This window comes from Syngnathus scovelli, chromosome 8 (genome assembly GCF_024217435.2).
Source record: "Syngnathus scovelli strain Florida chromosome 8, RoL_Ssco_1.2, whole genome shotgun sequence".
Lineage (NCBI taxonomy): Eukaryota > Metazoa > Chordata > Actinopteri > Syngnathiformes > Syngnathidae > Syngnathus > Syngnathus scovelli.
In genome coordinates, this window is record NC_090854.1 from 16,213,011 (window position 1) to 16,235,484 (window position 22,474).

Below are 22,474 nucleotides of genomic sequence, written 5' to 3' on the forward strand. Positions count from 1 at the left end.
CCTTTTGTGTGCAGCTCCTGTCGGCTCTCAAAACATTATACAGTGTACGCATATACATATGCACATTGAAAAAAAAAATATATCGAAAAGTTCAAAATATTTTAACTTTTTAATCAAAATATCAGCTCATACTTTGGCATGTAAAGTTTGAATTCACCTAGTAAAGTTTCCTGTGTTAAAGAGGATTTTTTTTTTCCTCTGTGGACACACTGTCTTTAATTAATCGGCATTCCAGGAGTACATTCTGACATAATCAATCCACAATAATATGCAGTGATTATGCTGCCCGCGGGCGGCCTGGTTTCTCGACATTTAACTGGGTCACGGGTGAGAGGTCATAGATGAAAAGTCATGAATTATTATTATTATTATACTGGATGCCATTATAATGTGTCTTGTTACATTCCTTTCAATATGAGGATGAAACAAATATCTGTTCTAGATCTAAGGACATATGATTTCATAGTGGCCTGGATAAGCGGCTGGTTTCCTGTCCATAAAAGTCATTTCTACAATTAAAAGAAGCGCACTTCCTGTTTATGCCCTAAAGTGGTGCTTCATGGGCGATGCAGCATTGCACCCTGCAGTGAGGAGTCCATTCGTTAGAATTAGACTTATTGTTCATTCCTATCAATAATTGCACTTCCTGCTCAGGAAAACATGCTGTGTGTGTATTGTTGTGTAAAATGGAGAAAGCAACACAAATCCATAGACATTTATTTCCACTATTTTACAAAATGCTACCAGACAGTGCCATCTCCTGGGGATTCACTCACACACACGTTTGCATTTATTTCTACATTTCTTTTGCTATTTAGTTATATTTTAAAAAAAAAAAAAATATATATATATATATATATATATATATATATATATATATATATATATATATATATATATATATATATATATATATATATATATATATATATATATATATTGTTTGTATTTTTACTTTTATTTTGTATTATTTTTTGTTTTATTTTCACCTTTATTTACTTAGCAGTTTTGGTCTTCAATAATTTACTACTACAATACTGTTTATAAAAATGCAGGAACGTTAGCTTTACCTGTTAACTAGACTTCTCTGAATCTTGAAGGCACACATCTCATGAAGACGTGCTTGGATGAGATGCAGCTCAGAGGTGAAAGGAAATCAAAGCTTCAGCAGTAGAGGTCGTCTGTACAATTTTATTAGCTGGAGAACTTCATCAAACAGAAGATGTTTGGACAGGCTCTGACCTTGTGAAGTTCTTTTTGTCTTTTTTGGTCAGTCATCAAAATTTAGTGCCACGCCATATGTCTATTTTATTTAATTGTTTCTTTTCATTCATGCATACACCTATTCAGACATTGGACACGCATTTGCACACACACACACACACACACACACACACACTACATCCTTGATCCTGTAGCTGCAAGTTTCACTGTTGAATGTTGTAAGCTAGTTGGAGGTTTATATTGAGAAACAGCAAAATTAATAGTTTTTATTACTCACAGCAATTAACAAGTTAATTGAAGAGAAAATGGGAAGAAAAAAAGAGAGCAAATGCAAGAGTACCTGAAAGACGTGTGTGCGTGTGTGAAAGTGTGTGTCTGTTTGTGAGACTGAATCATACCTGTTTTCATATCAAACCACTAGAGGGCAGAAGAGATTTGTTCCTAAATAGCTAATCCTCCTCAGTGTATGTATGTATGAATGTGTATGTGTGTGTGCGTGCGTGTTAATATGACAATAACATTTTATTTTTTAATAAAAAGTAAAAGATATATTGTTTGAAAATATTTTTTCCATTAATAATCCGTGTCAGTGTATGCGAGTAGTATGTTTTAGAGTAAAAATAAACTATATTGCAGCAATTAAGTTCTATTTTCAGGAAATAAAATGGCATAGTTACTTTTTTATGACAAAAAGTTAACGTGTCAGAGGAGGTTTATTTACAAGACACTTCATTAGATATACTTGCACTTTATCATGGTATAAAAGAAATTAAAATCTGAAGATTCCGTCTTCACAAAAGTAATAATTACCAGGATTGACATTGTGTAGGTATCCCTAATATTATGGCTCAGAAACAATTTATTCCAGTTAAACAAAAACAGGCTTACATTTGTCACATTGGAGCTTTATCAAAACGTAAACAAGCAATTCGCTGAAGGTAACCGTGTGAGTTTTGTCAGCCGTTTATCTGCATGTTCATGTAACACGGAGGTCAGCTGACCCTGTGGAAAGTGTGTCAATAAAAGCGCTGAAGAGCAACACTTGAGGGAGTTTATTTTAGAAAAATAGTTTATAAAACAAATAAGTTAAGCAATGAATTACAGCGGCTTTTGTTTAACATAACAAAGCATTCACACACGCCTTTTTTGTAAGTTCTTCTCACTTGTCCAATAGGAACCTTTCAGTCCATCGGGCAGATGGAGGGTCACCTGTAGTAGAGGCCTGGGAGTGGTGCGTGGAGGGGGCAAGGGGTCCTTATTTCCCGTAGAACATCTCCATGAGCACCTCCTCAATGTTGACGCTCCCGATGATGGGCTTGAAGAAGAGCTGGGCCACCACAGAAGGGCTGATGGACCTCAGCATGGACAGGGCGATGAGTAGTTTGGCAAAACGTGTGGCGTCCTCGCGATGGATCAGTCGGACGTGCTCATTGAGGGCCTGGTGGGCCTCACGCCGCAGCGACTGGATGTACGGCAGGCAGCGGAGACCCTCCAGATCTAAAAAGACATTTAGGATGAGATGGAGGAAAGGCAACGTTAAGTGGTGGAAGCAAATTCCAGTATGGTGAAAATAAACGAATTCTGAAGAGCTGTTGATAATACAGTGACTCAAGTGGTTACTAAAACAAGTACGGATGATGATGATGATGATGATGAAGATGATGACGATGACGATGATGATGATGATTTACATTATATTTCTTTGAGTAAATGTGCCAAATATTAGCATATGTACATTTACTTTAAAGAGTAATGCAATACATAATCAATATATGATGAAAAAGACTTTTTTTCAAATAACTGAACAGATTTTTTAAAAATCATTAGCATAAATAAATCTAATAAAATGTGGACCATTCCCTTTAACTGAAAGGTGTTTTTTTAATCATTTATTATTGTTTTTTTTTATAATTAAAATATTACGTGACCACTTAAGTTCTAAAAAAAAAAGTTTTGGTAACATTGAAAAATATAGAGATATATTTTAACTTGTGCACGGGGATGTCAGATGTTCCTGGTATCTGCTGCCCCAGTGTTGATTTGAAAAGTTTAGTTTTAAAAGTATAAGAAATGAAATATATTTATCAGAAAATAAAATAAAAATGCATTTAGAATTCCTGCAATATGTATTTTGTTGCTGCTTTTAAAATGTGAGTAAATGTGTAGATGAAATTATGATGACTAACAATACTTTTGACATGAACTTCCAGGTGACTGTACACGAGTGACCCCGTTATTTCTTTGGGCTGCCCCAAGTTTTGATCCCCAAGGGGCTGACGGACGTACCCGGGTTGAAGAGCACGGCTCCCTTCAGATAGGCGTACTCCTTGGTGCTGATGTCCACACTCCAGCACTTCTTCAAGAAGCCTTTAATGGTTTCGATGTCGGCCAACGACACGCCAGCTCCAGCCCCTCGACTTGGGTCGGCCACAGTCACCGGCGCTGATTCGCTCTGACTTTGGGGTGCCCCAGTGAGAATCCTCTGCAGCATGCTCGGCTCCACAGTCTCCGTGGTCTCAAAGTCCACGCGGTCCTGGGCCAAGCCGAGCACCAACAGGGGCGCCCAGCCGCTCCGGATCAGGACCACCTGCTCATCCTCGGGCAGCTCCCTGAAGCACGGCACGTTCTTGACAAATCTCAGCGTCTTGACCAGGATGGCGGAGGCTGCTTTGCACGTCACCTGCGGGGAGCGGAGGACCCCGCGGCGCCGCGTTGTCCCGCAGGAGCACTGCTGTTGCTGCTCCTGATGTCGCCACGCTGGCCCGGAGGCTACAGAAGAGGTGGACGAGGAAGAGGAGGAGGTCCTGTGGAGTAAGTTATGTAGCGTTTCATGTTGTTGTTCCTCTCTGTCACTCTTAAGAATGCTGTAAAGGATGCTGCTGCTGTTACTGTTGCTGCTGTGGCTGTGGCTGCCGCTATTGCAGTTGCTTCTGCTGTTCCCGCGGAGGTTCGCACCCCGACAGCGGCAGCCCTCCAGCGTCGTGGCCATGACCGCTGGCTGGAGAGCACGGCGCGTCCCTGGGCCGGGGGTCAGTGCGGAGGAGATGCTGTTTTGTTTGGAGCTCCAGATAGCGAAGGGCGACGCGCTGTGTAGGGGGGGAGCTCCCGTGTGCCTGCACTTTCTCCTGGTTTTTTTTCTTCCTCTAGTCATACCCGTTGCTCTTTCCGCCTCCCATAAGGCACCTCCCTTGCTCTCTCTTTCGCTCTCTCGCTATCAGCAAAGGTACTCGTATTAAATCAAGGGCTGCTCAGTCATTTAACCCAAAAATGGTGAAGGTGCTGCCAAAATTGTAAAATGTATCCATGTTTATGATCAATTGAAGACTTCCTAAAATCCATATTGAAGCTCATTCTCCATAAAGTGAAACATTTGCTTTACTGTAGTCAGTAATAAAACTGATGGACATGTCTCCATTCAACTTTTTTTTTTTTTCATGATGAAGTTTCACTCATGTCACTGTGGTCCATCATCTTGCCTGCATCCTTCTTGGCTGCCACCAAGACCACCAGGCTCTCAAACAACCTTTAATTTATTAGTGGCCAGTGAGAAGTCCATAAAAGACAACTTTTTAAAGACAACTACGTCCTTAAATACAAGTGGTCGAGGACAAATCCTTAAAGCGGGGATTCTCAATTATGTTCCTCGAGGTTTGGTGTCTTGGATGCTTTCTGTCCAACATATAAAACATGCAGGACACCAACCCTCGAGGAACAGGGTTAAAACTCGATTCTTAAAGACAAGTGAAAGAAAAGTCTTTAATACTTTTACGAATCCTTCCAGATGCATTTTAAAGCAAAGTTTCAAAGAATAGTCCCTAAAGGCAAGTTTCAAAGAGATCTTATTAAAGCTTTGAGAACAAAGGAAGATCTTTAATTTCTCAAAGAATAGGATTTGGAATAAAGTTCTTACAGACATCTAACTTCTTAAAAAGCCCCAAAAGAAGTCCTTTGTTTTGGAACCCAAGTTCTTAAAATCAAGTCATTAAAATCAAGTACTTAAAAACAAGTTCTTGAATTTAACAAGTCTTCAAAGACAAGTACTTAAAGTTTAGCTCATAAAACTGTTCTTAATGCCAAGTCCTTAAAAATACGTCCTTAGAGGTAAACCCTTAAAATCTCAGTCAGTTCTGCCCTGGGCATTGCCTTGACGTTGTTTATAAGGTTCCTCCCTGTCCCCCCAAAAATATAGGGCAGTGACAGATCTGAAGGCTTAATTATTTTAGGGACAATTTATATGATTTTCCAGAAGAAAGAAGCTGGAAGAGGCGAGCTGTGAAGGCCAGCGTGCAACCTTGACTCGGACATGGTGATATTGATTTAACGGAGAAAACAGGAGCTGAATTATGATGTCATGACTCAGTGCTCGCCTTGCTTTTGTCACTAAAGAGGAATGAGGAGCTGCAGGAGGAGAGGAAGGAAGGGGGGGGGGGATAGGCTTGGAAAAGACAGGTCTGGGTAAAGCAGATAAATTAGCACTTAAGCCTAATTGTTCCTTAGAGGGGAGCAGTCAAAGGTCAACTGCTACCTGAACCCTGTGCGTAAATAAAGCCAAACACCAAGAGGTGTGATTGTAATAATCGATGATCTTAAATCATTTTAATCGATTGTGTAAAATTGATTCATCTTGAGGGGAAAAAAAAGATTGGGCCAGTTACAATTGAAGGGTAAATAGTATTGATGGTCATTGTTTTCCAAAGTAAAAGCAGATGTCGCATTTGGATTAAACACAAAAGATAAATCAGTCTGTTTTTATGAAGGACTAGAGAAAAATGAATTATTACTTTTGAGAGGCTGGAATCAGAAGATTCGGACAGTCTTTAAAGAAATGTCTAAATGTTTACTCGAGTATTAAAATATGAGGCGATTAATTTGATCATTGATTTGTCGATTCATCGATTTTGACACCGTAAGTGTGCACCCCACTTAACATACCGAACATTTAGGGTAATCGTAAAAAGATTCGGCCGGATTGTCAGTAAGTGCGAACCTGAAATAATAATTTCCGATTTTGATTACAAGAGAGTAAAAAGGCTCAAATTACTGGATTAACTGAACACGGATTTGACACCTCTACTCAGTTCCCCAAACGGAAAGGTGTTGACAAGTAGTAGTTTTGCCAAGTTTTTTCGTCGAAAAAAATCAAAGACGAAAAGTCAAAGTTACAGCGAGCAGTTGAAGCACACAGCATGTGGCCCGGCACTCGAGTCAACCTTTGTAAAGCGGACACAAAACAAAGGCACAAATTCACAAGCATGACCTCTGCGTCAGCTCGAAGGTCGACCCTGAATAAAGTGGTCGTCTGGAAAAAAAAAAAAAAATTAGTTTTGCAGAGGTGTTCAGCACCGCATTGTTGAACTGTATTGATTGAGCAGACGAGAGAAAGCGGCGAGCTTCTTTCACATGTTTATATCAAGGCCGCCGCGGGATAAACAGCCTTCGCTCAGTTCCTCTCTTGCCGCGCTCAAGGCCCAGCCGGCAGCGCTTATAAAAACGCTCCCGTCTCAAGGAGAGATGACATGATGTCTTGTTGCAAACGCGCCGTCGCACATCCACAATACTTTCGACTTGCATGGGGGCAAGTCTACTTTGAGCTCGTCACGTTAGCCCACTGGTGGCTTTGCTTTGTTCGTTGCAGCCCGAAAGGCTTGTGGTGGGAAATCAAGACATATTTGAATACGTCACGTCTCGTCCCCAAGCCGTTCCACCTATGTGTTTGTTGTCATGGTTTCTGTCTGTGTGCTCGCCCCTCCCCTCCTGTGTGCCCGTGATGAGTTGGATTCTTCTCACCTGCCTCTTGTTACCTGTCGTGTATATAAGTCCTGTCTGCCCCTCACGCCGGTCGGGTTGTTTTGTGTTGTTGTCTTTTGCCGTTTAATGTCTTCATGTCCTTGCCTGTTTTTGTTTTCTCCGATTAACCCTGCGCCGTCCGATCCATGACCGAATATTCCGTTTTTTTTAACTCTGTGCTTTTACTCCCAACACTTGATAACTGATATAGCGTTCAGAACTTTTTATTCCTGCCTTTGTTTTTCCAATTTCCTCATATGTGATTTATGTGTGCGGTTGAGGTGTTATTGATTTTTATTTTTATGATTGAGATCACATTGATTGTGTGTTACAGAGCGGAAGAAAACGAAGACCAAGTCCCATGTCTGACTGGTAAGAAGCTGAAATCGTTTTGCTAATTGTATCTGCCGAAAGCTAATTCTATTTTGACAATAGGGAGTGAAGTGGGAGAAACTGCAATGTGTACAGATTTTGGTAAGTTTGACAAACTCATACTTTTCATGTTCATGTACGTGCTTTTGTACTGCTCATTCGGGCACAGAGCTTTTTCCGGACAGTTTAAAACCTTCTGACCTGGAGAATGTGGGTTGTTTCATCTGATGTACTAATTGAACACTGATGTTCGTCCTTCGGATTCAAAGAAAATCATTGACTTTAATCTAGATCGATGAGCAGGGATTTTAGATCCCGATGTGACTGAGGAGGCCAATCGCTGCCCAAATTTATATGCACAATCCTCCTGTTGTCCACTTTAACCTGTAAAAATAATTTTAAAAAAACGATCCGTACAATAGTTTTGATTTTGTGGGGGTTTTCTTCGCTCACATTGATGTGAATTCATCCGGACTATTCTGCATTCATATTTTCATAGGTTGAAGTGAAAAATAGTAAGAAAGTACATAGCCTTTGAGTTTTGATCACCAATTCAGTCACAAGATGATCAAAGAATGTGATAATGTGAGATGGGGAAAAACAGGAAGGCAAACTCCAAAAGTGGGCGGGCTAGTTTGACCAAAAAAAAAAAAAAAAAAAGCCCTTAAATTACTACAGATTGTTTTAGTGGCCTGAATTTTGGTGCTAACATTTTTAAATACAAGTGTCAAAGTTCATCTACCTGGAATGTCCCTTTAATACCACCACTTAAAAAGTATCTGAGTTTATTTTGTGCAACCACTTGATGAAATAGAATAGAGTAAATTCACCTTTTTTTTTTCAGTGTAGATAGCCACAGTTTGAACTCTGGGAGTTTATTATTTCCATGATTTCCTCAGGGAAGAATGTTTACAATTCAACGTTAGAAGTTCCACTGTAGTAGGAAAGTGTTTCTCCTCCTCACCGCCTATGATGTCACCCAGAAGTGGCACGTGGCCAAAACGTCAGCTTGCTCAGTTCAGTGAGTTAGTCGATGAATTGAAATGGGCCATTTTTTTTTGTCAAAAAGTGTCTCGTATGAATTCCCGCCACAGGGCCTCTGTATTGTTTTTTTTTCCTTGTGCTTGTGCAGCACTCAGTGTTTCTGGAAGGTGTGACCTCACTCGTGAAATCGAGAGGTCAGCGTGACCAAAAAGACGACGGCTCCCTGGCACGTTCCCGGCAGCTCGGCCTTGGAAAAGAGCACAAGGTTTTACTTTTTTTTTTTTTCCTTCAGCTTTGACACCCACAGGCACTCAAAGACAGCATAAGAGGACAACTTTGTATGATTCAAGGCTTTGCATTAAACGGCTCCTCCTGCAAAAGTCTTGCAGAGCATTGTTTGTTGATTTGTTGGGCGCTCTTCTGGCGGTTGCCATGGCGACTGCCTCCATTTTCTCTCATCGCAGCGGCCGACATAAAGGAGCGTGTCCTTGTCTCCATAATAGTTACAAATTGAATACTGCACTCTCCAAGGACTTGTGTCAACGACTTACAGCACTGTGAAAATGTGTTCGTGCATTAGAGAAGACCAGCTGAATAAATAGCAACTTTTTTGAACTTTTTAATTACGTTTTTTTTCCCCATAGTTTTCATCTTTTTTTGTGTGTCACTGAAAAGGCATTGGAAAAAAAAAACATTTATAATTTTTTGTCACTGAAAAAGCTTTGGGGAAAAAAATGCCAAAATCATATCAGGAAAATTTAATTGATTGTAATGATAAAAATGTCTTATCGGGACATTGCATTAGGTACCGCTCCCATTTTGAACTTCAGTAATTAAAACGTGACAATTAAAACATCAATTTAAAAAAAGTCAATTTTTAAAACACTTAAAATAATCATGTATGGTATTTGTACACATAATGAAATTTTCTCTCGCTATATTTGTCCCTTTGACCAAAAAATTTTTTACTTGATGCCATAGCAGTCCTCTTACCTGACTAAATAGTGTGAATGTGATTATCAAAAGTCTTTTTCTATATTTGAGACTGGACTGGGAACCTCGAATAGTTTTATAGAAATGCTTCCTTTACCACACTTGATCAATTTAACTTGTCGGAGGACATGATTTGGCAAAAACATTCACACACTCCTACAAGCGCATGTTTCTATTAATCATAATTTAATGGCGTGATAAACGTGGCATTGTTCCAACAAAGATCTAATCTACCAAACACTGTTTGTGCTATAGCTACACAAATATTAAACATACTATGACATGTTGTTTACTTCCATTGCGGATCCCTCACCAGATGTCTGTTTGGTAACAGTGTGGCGTTCAAGGTCGCTTTGCTCTGCACAAGGTCACGTGGCGGGCTCGCAGCAAACAAAGCGGCAGATGTAGCCGTGTACTCATTGATATGCTCCTCAAATGCAGTAAATTTGAAAACCTAACAACAACTGGTGAAGAATAACACTATTGATTTATGAACACTAGTTTGAATTAGTCAGGTATGTGAACCATTGTGTGAACTAGATTGCAAGGGCAAGGTTCTACAAACATGTAGTCAGAACTTCAGAAGATTTACCTTCCTACAGGGCAACGACCCCAAGCACACAGCCAAGGCCACAAGAGTGTCTTCAGGAAGACTCAGAGTATGGTTGAGTTACTTGAATGCAATGAAACTTCACTGGAGTGATCTGGAAATGGCTGTGCACCAACGTTTCTTATCCAATCTGATGGTCCTTGTGTGTCCAGGTCCATCTGCAGTTTGCCTGACCAATAAGAAGAAGCATGGAGGTAGGTCATGTATCAAGATGAGACCAAAGTAGTTAACTCCAATCACCATGTTCGGAAGAAACCATCCCATCGGGTTGGAAATGTCATCGCAAATTAAAAAAAAAAAAGAGCACGGCATATTTTATTTGACTTGTTTTGCCATGTTCTGCTCTCCAAGCACTGTTTAAACCTGGACTTGTCAGTACAGCTCACAAAACTGCAGAACAGAGGTGGGACACTGCAGATGTAACGTCCTTGATCAACTCTGTGGTGAACATATGCTACGGGGACGCTAGCTAATTAGTCAAGGTTGAGTAGAACCCCAGGCTGCACGTATGTGTGTGTGTGTATGTGTGTGTGTGTGTGTGTGCCAAGGTCAAACTCATGAGTTGAATCCATAGCGCAATAAGCCCCACAGTGGCACTTTGATAGGCTACCACCTCAGCTCCACACTTTTATTTTCCTCCTTTGTTCACTTACCGCATGGCGATGCTACACTAAATCACAAAAGACTTACCTGTACTCATTCAGGGGCGGAGTCATAAAAATGAGTTTCAGACATGGCGCCAATTAAAATGTAGATTGCTCCTCCACGCGGCCTCCTGCACAGTACATATCTGCATATTCCATTTACTTGTTTGCCCCTTCTGTCTCTGTCCTTCCTGCTTTATTCATTGCTCCCAAATATATCACCGTGTGATATAACAGTGCTTGTCTACGATAACCATCAGACACTCACAAAAAAAAAACATGGAGGAGGAGGGGAGCGATAATTTATGTCCCTCTTATCTTCCTCTTTACTGGCCTCGCTGTGACTACCGTTTGAATATTTGGAGGACGGGGTCATGTTTGCATAGGGAGCTAAATTACGACAGTAATAACAGCGTCGGCTGCCAAAAAAAAAAAAAAAAAAGGGAGGAGGCTACATGAGGAGGGCGGTGTTTGGTGTTGACAGACCAAGGTGAGGCAAGATTCATATTTTTACAATGGAAATAAAGGGAATAAAAGGAGCGTGACAAGTTTATTTTCCAAATAACATCACAGAGGAGGATAAATAAAGTTGTCTTTATGAATGGAAGTTTTTTTGGTTTGTCCTTCATATCTCAGTGCGTCATCTTGACTTATGGTGCAGAGCGCAAATGGGTACGTGGAATTGTGAGACGGTTCTTGGAATTGAAGTAGATCTAAATGGGAGAAGAAAACTGCAGCGTTTCTTTTCAGTTGCTTTATTCAGCAATAGATGCTAAAGCGGATTTTTTGCTTCTCAAGTTTACGATGTACTCATGAAGGACCTGATCCATCGGTGAAGGAGACCGATTTACTCCTCTTTCTTCTGTAATATGTTAGAATAGTTATGATTGCATTTTTGGGTACTTGACCAAATTATACCGGTTGGTCCTCCATTTGCGACCTGGGCACTCTTCCGTCTTCGTCCATCTCTCCTCATTCATAAGAAAATCGTTTTTTAGTTTTTTATTGTTTTTGTAATTTATTTGGGATCCTTCCATCTGTGGTCCCTTCTCAAGGTTTCTCAAGGTTTTTTTGAGTTTTTCCTTGCCCTTTTGGGAGCTTAAGATCAGGGGATGCTTTGAGAATAATTGTCAATTTTTGTCTATGTGAAGTCCTTTGAGACTGTTTGTGATTTTGGGCTATACAAATAGACTTGACTTGACTTGACTTGACTTGGCTTGGCTTGGCTTGGCTTGGCTTGGCTTGGCTTGGCTTGACTTGACTTGACTTGACTTGGCTTTGCAACTTTTGCACTTTTATGTCCCAAATGTTTTCTGGTTCTTTGGACAAACAAGAAAAAATGACAAATATAATGTTACTTTAAATGTTTTGCAATTTGTACTTCATTTGTGCATCCTTAGTTTCTGGCAGATTGTTTGTGTTTGGACATTCTGGACCACAGTCATGTTTTTAGTTCCAATTCATAAAAAGAAAAAGACAATTTAAGCAATTTTCTCTTGTATTTGAGATTGTCAGGTGATAGCAACATCTAAATATTAGTGTGAATGGAATTGGTGAAAACAATGAGAAAATGCCGATATGCTGGAAAATATCAGCTTGCAGCAACCTTTTTTTTTTGATTGGGGAAAAGAAAAGAACTAAGAACTTTTCATTTTTTTAACCATATACATAGTAAAATTTAAACGAGTTTGTGTCAAAAATTAACTTTCACTGCTCATGTGTGACCATGGGCTACTTTTGGGACATTATTTTCACGCCTTATTACCCAACTCTAACTACAAATATGCAGAGAGTATTTTGCAAGGTACTAGGAATACTGCTTTTGGCTCTACAAATGGTTAGTATTGATAATAGCCAGTCGCTCTAAGAATATGAAACTAGCAATGGAAAAGTAACCTTCTGCCATGTGGAAGCAAATAGTCTAACCTTGCAGTGACATAAAAGAGACAGCGCTCAATGCGGGAAGGTAAAAAGTGACGTTGGCCCTGATTTGCGCTTTCACACTTAAAAAGAATCTGAAGTTAGTTATCGGACAGATTAAAAGCAGGTGTATACCTCAAGGGGATAAAACGGCGACAAAATGGGGTCACCCGTGTGCATCCGTATGGCGAGCGTGCTCATTATCACACGACTCTTGCTCGCCTCGCAGGGTCATGTGCTTGGGGTGGTGGGAGGGGGTTGCAGCCAAGGTCGCCGGGCTCTCGTGCAGCCTCCAGGGGCTAACTGACCAGGAAATGTTCCCCTCCATGGCAACGGAGCTCTCATTAAACGTTCCAGCAAGTTGAACATGTAATCCGGAATAACATACGCGCCTCAAGGCTGCAGCCACAAACCAATCATTGTTTGCATCAATATTGTGTGCATGCCTAATCCTATAAAGACTTTTAGACTGTTGTTTTAGGCCTTGAAATTGTTTTGGAAATATCAGCAAGCGGCAAGGCAAGTGGAAAACTAAAATGGAAATATAGAAGTAAATAGGTTATGATTGTGCTGCTTTTACAAGGCAACGCACTAAAAGCTTTTTTTGAATAAAGGCGACGCGGCTGCGGCGTTAAAGCCACAATGGCAAGAGTGGCGAGGACCTTGGGTTTGATATGAAATCACATGACCTTGTCTCCGTCAGCCCACATGTTAAAAGCTCTTTGTGAGCAGAAAAAAGTGCTTTAGAGACGCGCTGAAAAGCTTCAACCTCCTCTGTGATTTCATTGCATTAGACAAGCTTTTTTTTTTAAAAAAAACGGGATGTATATGGTTTTTATTAATCGTGTGCAGACAGACAGGATGGATGGATGGATGGATGGATGGATGGATGGATGGATGGATGGATGGATGGATGGATGGATGGATGGATGGATGGATGGATGGATGGATGGATGGATGGATGGATGGATGGATGGATGGATGGATGGATGGATGGATGGATGGATGGATGGATGGATGGATGGATGGATGGATGGATGGATGGATGGATGGATGGATGGATGGATGGATGGATGGATGGATGATAAAATGCACATTCAGGTTTATTTTGTTTATTTTAAGATTAGGGTTAGCGGTAAACTATTAACTCATACAAATGCAATAAAGGGAAAATTAAAAATCATTTTTTTCCTTTTTTTATGTTCTATTGTACTATGAAGTTATCATTTTCTGTACTTTTTTACTTTTTATCTTGTATTTCTTTAATGTTCGAAATAAACAAAACAAAAACAAAACAAAATATTAATGAAATAAATATATTTGATTGTCTGGCGTGAAAATATCAATTTTCTTTTTTTGTTTTAGCTGGTACTTTTGTACTTTTACGAAGTAAAGGAGGGTGCTTCATGACTTGACTTTTTTTTTGTTGTTTTGTTTTTTTAGTAACATAACCACAAACGGCTGTCAGCTGTCTCGACGGAGGAATGGAAACCGGCCCACTTGGACCACACCTCGTCTTGGACGTACGTGAAGTTCCGTCATGGGTGAGAGTGAAATCCCACACATGCATATCACTTTATTCCAAATGTGGTTATTTTTAAAGCTCTTTATAAATAAAATTATTGAGTTGCGATTACTGCTTAAGCACAATTGAAATTGTTATTTTTTAGGACAGGATGAGCTATTTTCGTGTGTACCTGGAATGTTTGGAGAAGAAAGGCAGCCGCTAGTTTCTCTGTGGCCTTGACACTTCCCAGATTTCCAACAGCCGGCGGCCGGCGCTCAGCTCTCTAAACATGCCGTTTCCTCCTGCTGCTGTTGTGTTTGAACAAGACCCGTGGAGGAAGGTCGCGAGTGCACCGAACTGCAGCCACGCACCGCCTTCCTTTGAATGGGAGGAAAGGTAGAAAAATAACATGGTGAGTCTGCACTCAGCTGGTCTGCAAATCACACAAGTGCCATAGCATGATGAGCTAATCTTTGTCTCGTCCATGCTGCGGCACGAATGTGAAACATTCTATCAAGCCAGCCTTGATTGTGATATCAAAAATATTCACTAACTTGTGTGCAATTAGTGTTGAGCATATTTTGCCAAATCTGTTTGATCATTTGAGGATATCATACTTGCTCATGCAGTTTTTTATCTCACCAAATTGCAACATTGTATTATTAAAACTAAAATGGCCTTGAAATAAGTATCAAATGGAAATGACATTGTTCAAAACAACTTTGGGTCTTTTTTTTTTTCTCTCTGGGATTGCTTTATTCCTTTTGTTATCAAACAAGCATGGAAACATTTTATTCAGGGCGAGTTTTGTTTGGTCTTCTTCTGAGGAAGTGGCCAAAATATGTTAAGCAGGTAAACAAAACTCACAGTGAGGACATGAAACATGAAAACAGTTGCAGAATGTTTAGTTTACCCAACTCCACCAAAAATAATGTTCCACCCTTCTAAGACAATTTCAAAATAACCGCTTCTTTTGGAAAAAATATAATCATAACAGACACAACTTAACATTTTAATGTTCAACAATTGAAAGCGGAAGTCCAAAACCTTTTTCGTAATATATTCTAAGTACTAGTCTTAACACGGTATTCTGATTAACTTTGTAAAATAAAAACTGTGCAGAACAACGCCACCTGCTGTTGGGTTAAAGTGATGTCTAAGTTCCCATAGGCTCAGGTTGCTAACATCCCGACTCACCTCATCTGAGTTTGCTCACAAGATGTTTGCAAGACGAGCAAAATGGCAGGATAGGAATACAAACGGGTGGCTTAGTCTACTAAGTGTCATTGCTCCTTGTCCTGGTTGAAGAGCTCCTTGGATCCGTCACTGGAGATCTGCAGGAAAGGTGTGCTGATCTCGCTGGACTCAGCTTCACCAGCCACCCTCAGCAGGCATGACATCACCATGTCCTTGGCCATGCCCGCCTCCAGATTCCCATCCCGGCTCAGCTGCAAGGTGATCTGGTCCAGGCTGGTCAGGACCATCTCTGAGGCCAGTAGGGGGCAGACAGGGCCTGAATTCCTGGCCATGTTCTCCATCATGTACTGCTGGTACAGGTCCAGAAGCTTCTGTTCCAGGTAGCCGTTCAGGAGGGAGTTGGTGAAGGGTCCCTCGCGGCCTTGGGAGAAAAAGCTCCGATCTCGACCACTTCCTTGTCTCCAGTGGTTGGAGCCGCCCCTGAGAGACAGCAGGAGCCCAATCTGTGCAGCTCGTCTCGGAGGGGAGTCTTCTCCAGGCGGGGGGACGTCACAGGACTGCAAGAAGGGACCCACCGACTGGGTGTCGGCGTGCACCTGATCCAAATTGTCGGCCAACAGGGGCAGAACCTGGTCTCCTCCGATGTGGAGGTCGCTGTAGTTCTGGCAGATGCTCTGACAGAAGGATGGAACCAAGAAGGTGGCGTCGCCTCCCAGGCGAGGAGAAGCCATCTGGATTCCTGGAGAGTTCTCTCTGACTGGATGTGTTTTGTACAGATCCAAAGAGTCCAGCTGGGAGAATTCTGGAGGATTCTCGCCGACTATAGTACCCCCTTCCTGCTCCGACGGATTGTGATGACGATGCACAATGCCGCCTGTAGAGCGGGAAGAAGATCCGACAGTACTCTCCTGCCTCTCGCACTGCGGGTGGCACGATTCTTCTGCTTCTTCGTAGGCCATGCTCAGCAATTTCGCTTCACAAAGCATCCCTGCAATGCCTCGGTGGGTGCTAATTTCCTCAACGATAGAATTTGAAAAAGATCAGGAACTTTCTAGAAAAAAAAAAGAAAAAAGATGAGGAGAAGGAAACCTTTCTTATACTATACCATGAAGCAAATGGTGAGTCGAATCGTCTGCTTTGTTCTATGCATCCACCTTGAGGGGAAGCGAGATTTTTTTTTTTTACAATTACTCTTCCCCTTTCTTAATAACCACAGTTGCAGCTGGCGGCATTTATTAGCACTTCAAATTTTTCTGGGGAATTTCAATGAGAGAACTGGACTTGATTCAACACATCAACTAACAAACGAGTTTAATTACAAGAAAGTAAAATCAGGTTGTTTCCATGGAAAAAATCACTGCTGTCCAAGAAGAAAAAATATATATAAAGAAAGCACAGTTGGATTATTTTCCAGGAACACAAATGTTTTTATTATTATTATTATTATTATTATTATTTTTATTATTATTATTTATTCTTTTTAGCTCAAGCAGTACTCTTTATGTCAGAAGACAATACTAACCCTTCATGATCGTATTTTCATGAAATAACGTTAGTATAAACTTCACCCTACCTCTTGTTAAAACAAAGAATTTAATGTTTAATTTCTGGATTGCTGTACTAAAAAGAAAAAAAATACTATGTATTAAATGGATCGTATGATATAATAGAATAATATGTAACTTCTATTTTCAGAAAATGTTGGTATTCTTAGCATTATTTAAGTTACTATTATTTTCTATATTTCTATTTTACATTTTCCAACTTCAGTGGAACTGGGGACATATTATATTTTATTCCCAGCCTAATACGACAGTTTAATTTCAAATGATTTGATTAGCACATTTAGAAGCAATTTTAATTACTGTGAAAATTTTCATTTAACATATTCAGATGTTTTAATCTCATTATCGCATCTATTTAATTGCAAGGGTTTTTATATTTTTTTTGCACTCGTGGAAATGTTTATTGCATTTCTTTAAAGAAATTATACATTGATTAAATAATCAAATGAAAGCATGATCTTAAATGTTCATTCACTGATTTAATTTTATACTCATCTAGTGCCACAAAAAAAATTGTTATTTCAAATAACACCTGAGGGCTATTCAGTCACGATTTACGGGTTAGGCAGATGTGAAACTTTTGTAACGTAACCACAAGGGGACGTTTCCTTTGAGAAATAATTTTGCGCTTGAGCATATAAGGTCAAATCTGCATAATTGAAAAGATAAATGGGATCATTTGTATGAATTAACTTTTACTAATTGGTGAGACTTTTTCTCAAATGTACAGCACCTTGACTGCTTTTAAGAATCTTAAAAAGGAAAGTTCCAATGAAACACAAGAAGGCACTGCAGTGTATTAATAATGAAGGTTGTGCTTACGTCACCTTCCCGTGCAAACAACAGCTTGGATGATGTTTCATAACCACAAAAATACTGAATCGCAGGGTTTCGTAATAATTCTTCTGAAATTAATTTCAACTAAACAAAAGAAACTTGTAGATTTCTTTTTCACATAACAATGCATAATTAAAAAATGCAATAAATGAGCACAAACATATTGATTGATATATTTTTTGGATAAATGATGCTTGAGGGTCTTAAAAGACCCTGAGTGAAAATGACTCTGTTCTGGGTCAGGACACCTGAACTGGGCTTGCTTCTCAATAGTGTTGTCTTACAGAGGCCTCGATGTTGCCAAGCAGCAACTGATAACATTGACGATGGGATCAGGTTGAACAAGCTTCATGGACAGCCGTAATTCAGGTGCTTGCTTCATTTATCTTCTGAGAGAGGAATATGGACCTCAAAGAGAAGATTGTTTAGAGGAATGTTTAGGAAGATCAACCATGTGTTCCGTCCCAATCATCACGGGAAAAAAGCTCAAGATGGCTTCGGGCCGGATTACCACAGCGCCTGCACTGTCAGGTTGGTCCGCAGTACCTCCATGCTGGTTGTGGGAGAGAGGACCCAGTCTTCTGAGGGTGCCACGTTGAAACGGAGCAAGAGCACCGTGAGCGTGGAGTCCAACTTGTACTACTATCACAGGCAAGAGGACCGCGTGTGGCTTTACTCCCATGAGCAGAACTGCCTGGAGTATCTGCAAGCGTTGGTGGCTCTGCGGCGACGCTACACGAAGAGTGTGAGCGACTTGAATAAAGGTGATATCAAAGCCACCGTGTCTTCCAAGAAGAAAGTGGCACCTCCGGCACCGCAAAAAAAAATTGTAAGTTTCCATTTTTTGGATCCAGAACAAAACTAACCATCGACATCCAATAAGTGCTCAGGTCATAATCAATCATGGCTCAGTATATACCGTAATTTCCGGACTATAAGCCGCCACTTTTTTCCAAAATTTTGAACCCTGCGGCTTATAGTCAGGCGCGGCTTATATAAGATTTTTTTGTGATGACTTGATCACTTTTATACACTACTATGGCTGCTGCTTATTCTGGCTGTGTTGCTTGTGACTATTATGAACTTTAGTAGGAATGCACGCGAGGTGACCTGCGTCAAAGGGCTCTAAACCCTTTCTCTTACTCTGCCATTTGACTCAGAGATTACACAAAGCAGTGGCGCTGTTTGGACCATCTGCATTGTATTAAAACCCAATCAATCAGCATTTAAATTCAATTCTTCTGACATTTTGCTCACCAAAAACAAGTTGTGATGAACTTTTAATGCATTTTATTCAGAACGTTACTTTAAACCCTGAGGCTTAAATGGCGGCGTGGCGTATTTATGGATTTTTACGGCTTTCTGTGTACTGTTTCTTTGTAAAAAACTCATGTGCACGTGCGTCTTATAGTCCAGTGCGGCTTATGTAAGAAAAAAACTAAAATATCCCTGAATTTTACCTGGTGCGGCTTATAGTCCGGTGGGGCTTATAGTCCGGAAATTACGGTACACATTCACACACACATACAGGAAGGTCAGAGCCAATTTCTGAACCTCAAAACAGAGGCAAAGTCTTCCTATTCTACCGCAGTACTAAGCAAAATACTTTTTACTCGTTGACAGGTATCGAGAGCAACGCCGTCGGCTCCCCCCATACCCAATGTGGAGGACACGCTGCAATTTCTAGACGAGGTGATTGCGAGTTGTGACAGTGAACCTCATCGCAAACCTTACTTGGATGACGGCCACGCCGACGTGGACTTTATAGGTAATATATTCCCTCTGTGATCACTGTCATATGGCGTAGATATTAATATGACTGATAGAGAGATTGGTTATTTTTGACAGGTGACAAGGTCTTCTTGCAAATTTATATACATACACGGTAGAAAAAGTGGTTAAACTGGAAAAAGATGTCAAGCTTGAAAATGATGAGCATGGAGGAATGCTGCTCTTAAAAAAACGGCCCTTCGTGACCAACCTCTTTGAAAAGAATCATTGACCACTTTATTAGGTGTGTCTGCAACATCTAATTAGATCCAACCATTGTTTTAAAAATATATGGACTGTCTCAATTTTCACTATTACAATTTGCATATTATTATTACGAGTGGTGTGGAACTGCATCAAATTGAGAATTGCTTTTTGTCTGCGATGAAGTGTACCTAATGTTATGACAAGTTTGTGAGAAAGGTGTAATGTATTTTTGCAGGGTATATAATATTGAATTACTGTGCGCCATAAAATATCGGAGTAAAAAGGTTGAGTGAAATTACTTTGTCTTGGATTGAGAGTGTTGTAAATTATGCCATTTTAATCAAGGGTTGATGGTGCAAATTGAATTATGCGTGTCCTGTAGAGCAAGGTTTTCATCTAAAGTGGCTGTTTAGTGCTCCATATCGTCTCACTGTGGGTGCTTAATCAAATGTGACCTTGACATTTCCACTGTTCTGCCATCAGCGTGGGAGAAATTACGCCTTTATCAGTGTAATCAAAACAGCAGGCTTAGTGGTGATGTCAAGCGTGTAAAAAAAAAATTTGCATTTCATGCCTGCATCGACAAACCAGAACAATAGAGTCAAATAGAACTTCTTAACAAACCATTAATTTTAAGTTTAATAGTTGCAGAGCTTAAACATATAAGATCAGCCTTAATAAATAATTGTGCAGTTTGCATGTATTCAAACAATTGTCTGTACTCATTTGCACAGATTTAGTAAGATATGTTTCGAATATTTGGACCTTTTGTGTCCATAGAAGAAGTCTTCTTTCTTTCAGCTCATTAAAAATGTTGCATTTAGATTTTTGTTCAGATTAATTAAAAAACTTTTCTTTTTTTTTTTAATGACACACTTTATGATCTGTTGTGACACAAAATCAGAAATGGACACAACATAATGATTGTCGTTGACTGTATCTCCCCATACAGTGGCGTCCAGCTCAGCAGAACATGACCTCCACTCCAACTGGGTCTTGCGGGTTCCTCGGGTGGCAGGTAACAGGCAGCAGGAGGAAGTTGATGTCCGTGCCAACAAAAAAGTCCCCAAGAAAAAAAACAAAAGCGGGTCGACCAGTAGTAGGTTGCGCCTGCAGAGGAACCCCATCCATTTGCCCAAAGTGGTGGAGAGCGCCTTGCAGACACTTCGTTTCAAATCCAAAAACTCCTGAAAATGCCGGAAACTCTTGTGATTGATGCTCATTTGGATTGTTTTTAAACGTGAACACAAGTTAGTGACATCTAAAAAAAAAATGTACGAGGACAGTTATGTCCATATAACTTGTGTCTTGGGCAGAACAAAGAAAACAACTTTACAGCGCCCTCTGCTGGATATGATGGGTTGCTAGTTTATACAAATGTATGTAACAATTTGGAGTTTATTTTGAGGATAATGTAGTTTGGGGGAAATTCGTTAGAGAGAATGTAGGGCTGGATTTTTCGGACAATAAATAGCTCTGAGGACTAGTCAGAAAAAAAAAATGAATCATGAAATAAAAAAAATAAAAAAAAACATGCAAGTGGCTTCGGAGCATATGTCACATTTGCACAAATTAAAACTTTGACTACACAATTGCTACTCTGCTAATTTGTACGAGATAAAATATTTCCAAACTTTTGTTGTAAAAGATGTAAAAAAAAAAAAGACAAATGTTCGTCCCCCTTATTTAGGTTAAGCTCTGGCTACATATATGTAACAAAAACAAAAAAAGTAGAAAATTATATACCATAGTGTATCATTTTTTTTCTTAATCTGTAAGTTTTTTGTTTGGTGTTGAACCTAAACACATTCAAACAACCAAACCTGCAGCCTTAAGCTTTTCAGAGGTGATTATAACCGCTCTGACAGTGTTTTTGTTATTGGATGTCAGAATATTAGACCGAGTGAAGTGTCAAAGCAAGCATGAAAGCAAGCACATCAATGATAATAGGAGGGATTTTTCCCATTCAGCAACTCTGAATCTTTTATAAAATTTTCTTTTGTGAAGTGGAAAAAAATCAAATAAGTTATAATGGGATTTTTTGCAAGTGCATTTCTGAAAGGCATCCAAAAAGAAAAGCGCAACAACAATAGCTCCGAGACTGTCTCGAAGGCAAATGTTTTTAGTCTTGTCTGTTTGAGCTGCTTTCGCCAAGAGAGTTCAAGGCCTTTACACTTTTGTTATTTAGGTTGGAGGAAATATAGATATATGAATGTCTAATCATCTTTGCAAGTTTAATCCGAACAAGTGAAGCTCTTCAAGCATATATTCAGGGTTACTTTCTGTTTTTCAGCATTGGGAAATACAATGCTAATAAATTTCAAAGCCTTATTAACTAGGTTGCAGGAGTGTGCTCAATGAGGACAGACCACCATCATCAAGGGCAGCATTGGCTTTGTCATTGGCCAAAAATATTGAAACACACTAAATGGAAATTTTATCATTCTTTCAACAGACAACAAAAGAACATAGTTTTCAATACGCTACGTAAAATTTCTTAACATCCTTGGTAATTGTTGATCCATCATCTGTAGTCTTCAATGGGGTCACAGATGAGTTGGAGCTGAAACCCTCGACTAGCCAGTCACAAATAGACAACCATTTTACATTCACATCTATGGATGAATTGGAATTTTCATTTGAGATCAATTTGTTTCTGGGATATGGAATGAAGCCCGCGTGCACACGCGTGAAGAAAATAAAAAACTTCACGCAGGAAGTCAAAAGCCAAAACTGGCGTCCCGAATCTCAGAAGTGTGAAATTAAAATTATTTTAGAAAATCATCAAGTTTGCATGATTAAAAGATGGCAAATTGATAATTTTTTCACACTTCTTAAAAATAATAATATACAAAAT

General features: G+C 39.8%; 3 protein-coding genes across 7 annotated transcripts; 1 reads left to right on the forward strand and 2 right to left on the reverse strand.

Moving 5' to 3' along the window:
- Nucleotides 1-2,261: 2,261 nt before the first annotated feature.
- On the reverse strand, nucleotides 2,262-4,374 carry nr0b1 (nuclear receptor subfamily 0, group B, member 1). Its single transcript, XM_049729012.2, has 2 exons — nucleotides 3,511-4,374; nucleotides 2,262-2,721 (listed from the first exon to the last, which is right to left on the reverse strand). Exons 1-2 carry the CDS (start codon nucleotides 4,211-4,213, stop codon nucleotides 2,480-2,482), a joined length of 945 nt encoding a protein of 314 aa, XP_049584969.2. The 5' UTR covers nucleotides 4,214-4,374; the 3' UTR covers nucleotides 2,262-2,479.
- Nucleotides 4,375-11,152: 6,778 nt separating this feature from the next.
- LOC125974123 (TLR adapter interacting with SLC15A4 on the lysosome) lies at nucleotides 11,153-16,224 on the reverse strand. Of its 3 annotated transcripts, XM_049729018.2 has the most exons (3): nucleotides 15,239-16,224; nucleotides 14,232-14,419; nucleotides 11,153-11,933 (listed from the first exon to the last, which is right to left on the reverse strand). In XM_049729018.2, the coding sequence occupies exon 1, from the start codon at nucleotides 16,222-16,224 to the stop codon at nucleotides 15,325-15,327; it is 900 nt and encodes a 299-aa protein (XP_049584975.1). In that variant the 3' UTR covers nucleotides 11,153-11,933; nucleotides 14,232-14,419; nucleotides 15,239-15,324. The 3 variants fall into 3 exon arrangements, with proteins under 3 accessions (XP_049584975.1, XP_068507612.1, XP_068507611.1); XM_068651511.1 differs by having other exon boundaries at nucleotides 11,153-11,927; nucleotides 14,232-16,224; XM_068651510.1 differs by having other exon boundaries at nucleotides 14,232-16,224.
- LOC125974124 (uncharacterized protein C13orf42) lies at nucleotides 14,334-22,419 on the forward strand. Of its 3 annotated transcripts, none has more exons than XM_049729020.2 (4): nucleotides 14,334-14,453; nucleotides 17,927-18,469; nucleotides 19,264-19,408; nucleotides 20,570-22,419. In XM_049729020.2, the coding sequence occupies exons 2-4, from the start codon at nucleotides 18,074-18,076 to the stop codon at nucleotides 20,806-20,808; spliced, it is 780 nt and encodes a 259-aa protein (XP_049584977.1). In that variant the 5' UTR covers nucleotides 14,334-14,453; nucleotides 17,927-18,073; the 3' UTR covers nucleotides 20,809-22,419. The 3 variants fall into 3 exon arrangements, with proteins under 3 accessions (XP_049584977.1, XP_068507613.1, XP_049584976.1); XM_068651512.1 differs by lacking the exon at nucleotides 14,334-14,453 and adding an exon at nucleotides 16,169-16,239; XM_049729019.2 differs by lacking the exon at nucleotides 14,334-14,453 and having other exon boundaries at nucleotides 16,512-18,469.
- Nucleotides 22,420-22,474: the final 55 nt, after the last annotated feature.

What these genes read in the sequence shown, in the direction of transcription:
- nr0b1 (XM_049729012.2), bottom strand. Translation starts at nt 4,213, where the DNA reads ATGGCCACGACGCTGGAGGGCTGCCGCTGTCGGGGTGCGAACCTCCGC. An exon ending in AGCCGTGCTCTTCAACCCGG is followed by an intron (nt 2,722 to 3,510) that starts GTACGTCCGTCA and finishes ATGTCTTTTTAG; the next exon opens with ATCTGGAGGGTCTCCGCTGC.
- LOC125974123 (XM_049729018.2), bottom strand. Translation starts at nt 16,224, where the DNA reads ATGCTTTGTGAAGCGAAATTGCTGAGCATGGCCTACGAAGAAGCAGAA.
- LOC125974124 (XM_049729020.2), top strand. Translation starts at nt 18,074, where the DNA reads ATGTTTAGGAAGATCAACCATGTGTTCCGTCCCAATCATCACGGGAAA. An exon ending in CGGCACCGCAAAAAAAAATT is followed by an intron (nt 18,470 to 19,263) that starts GTAAGTTTCCAT and finishes ACTCGTTGACAG; the next exon opens with GTATCGAGAGCAACGCCGTC. An exon ending in CGCCGACGTGGACTTTATAG is followed by an intron (nt 19,409 to 20,569) that starts GTAATATATTCC and finishes CTCCCCATACAG; the next exon opens with TGGCGTCCAGCTCAGCAGAA.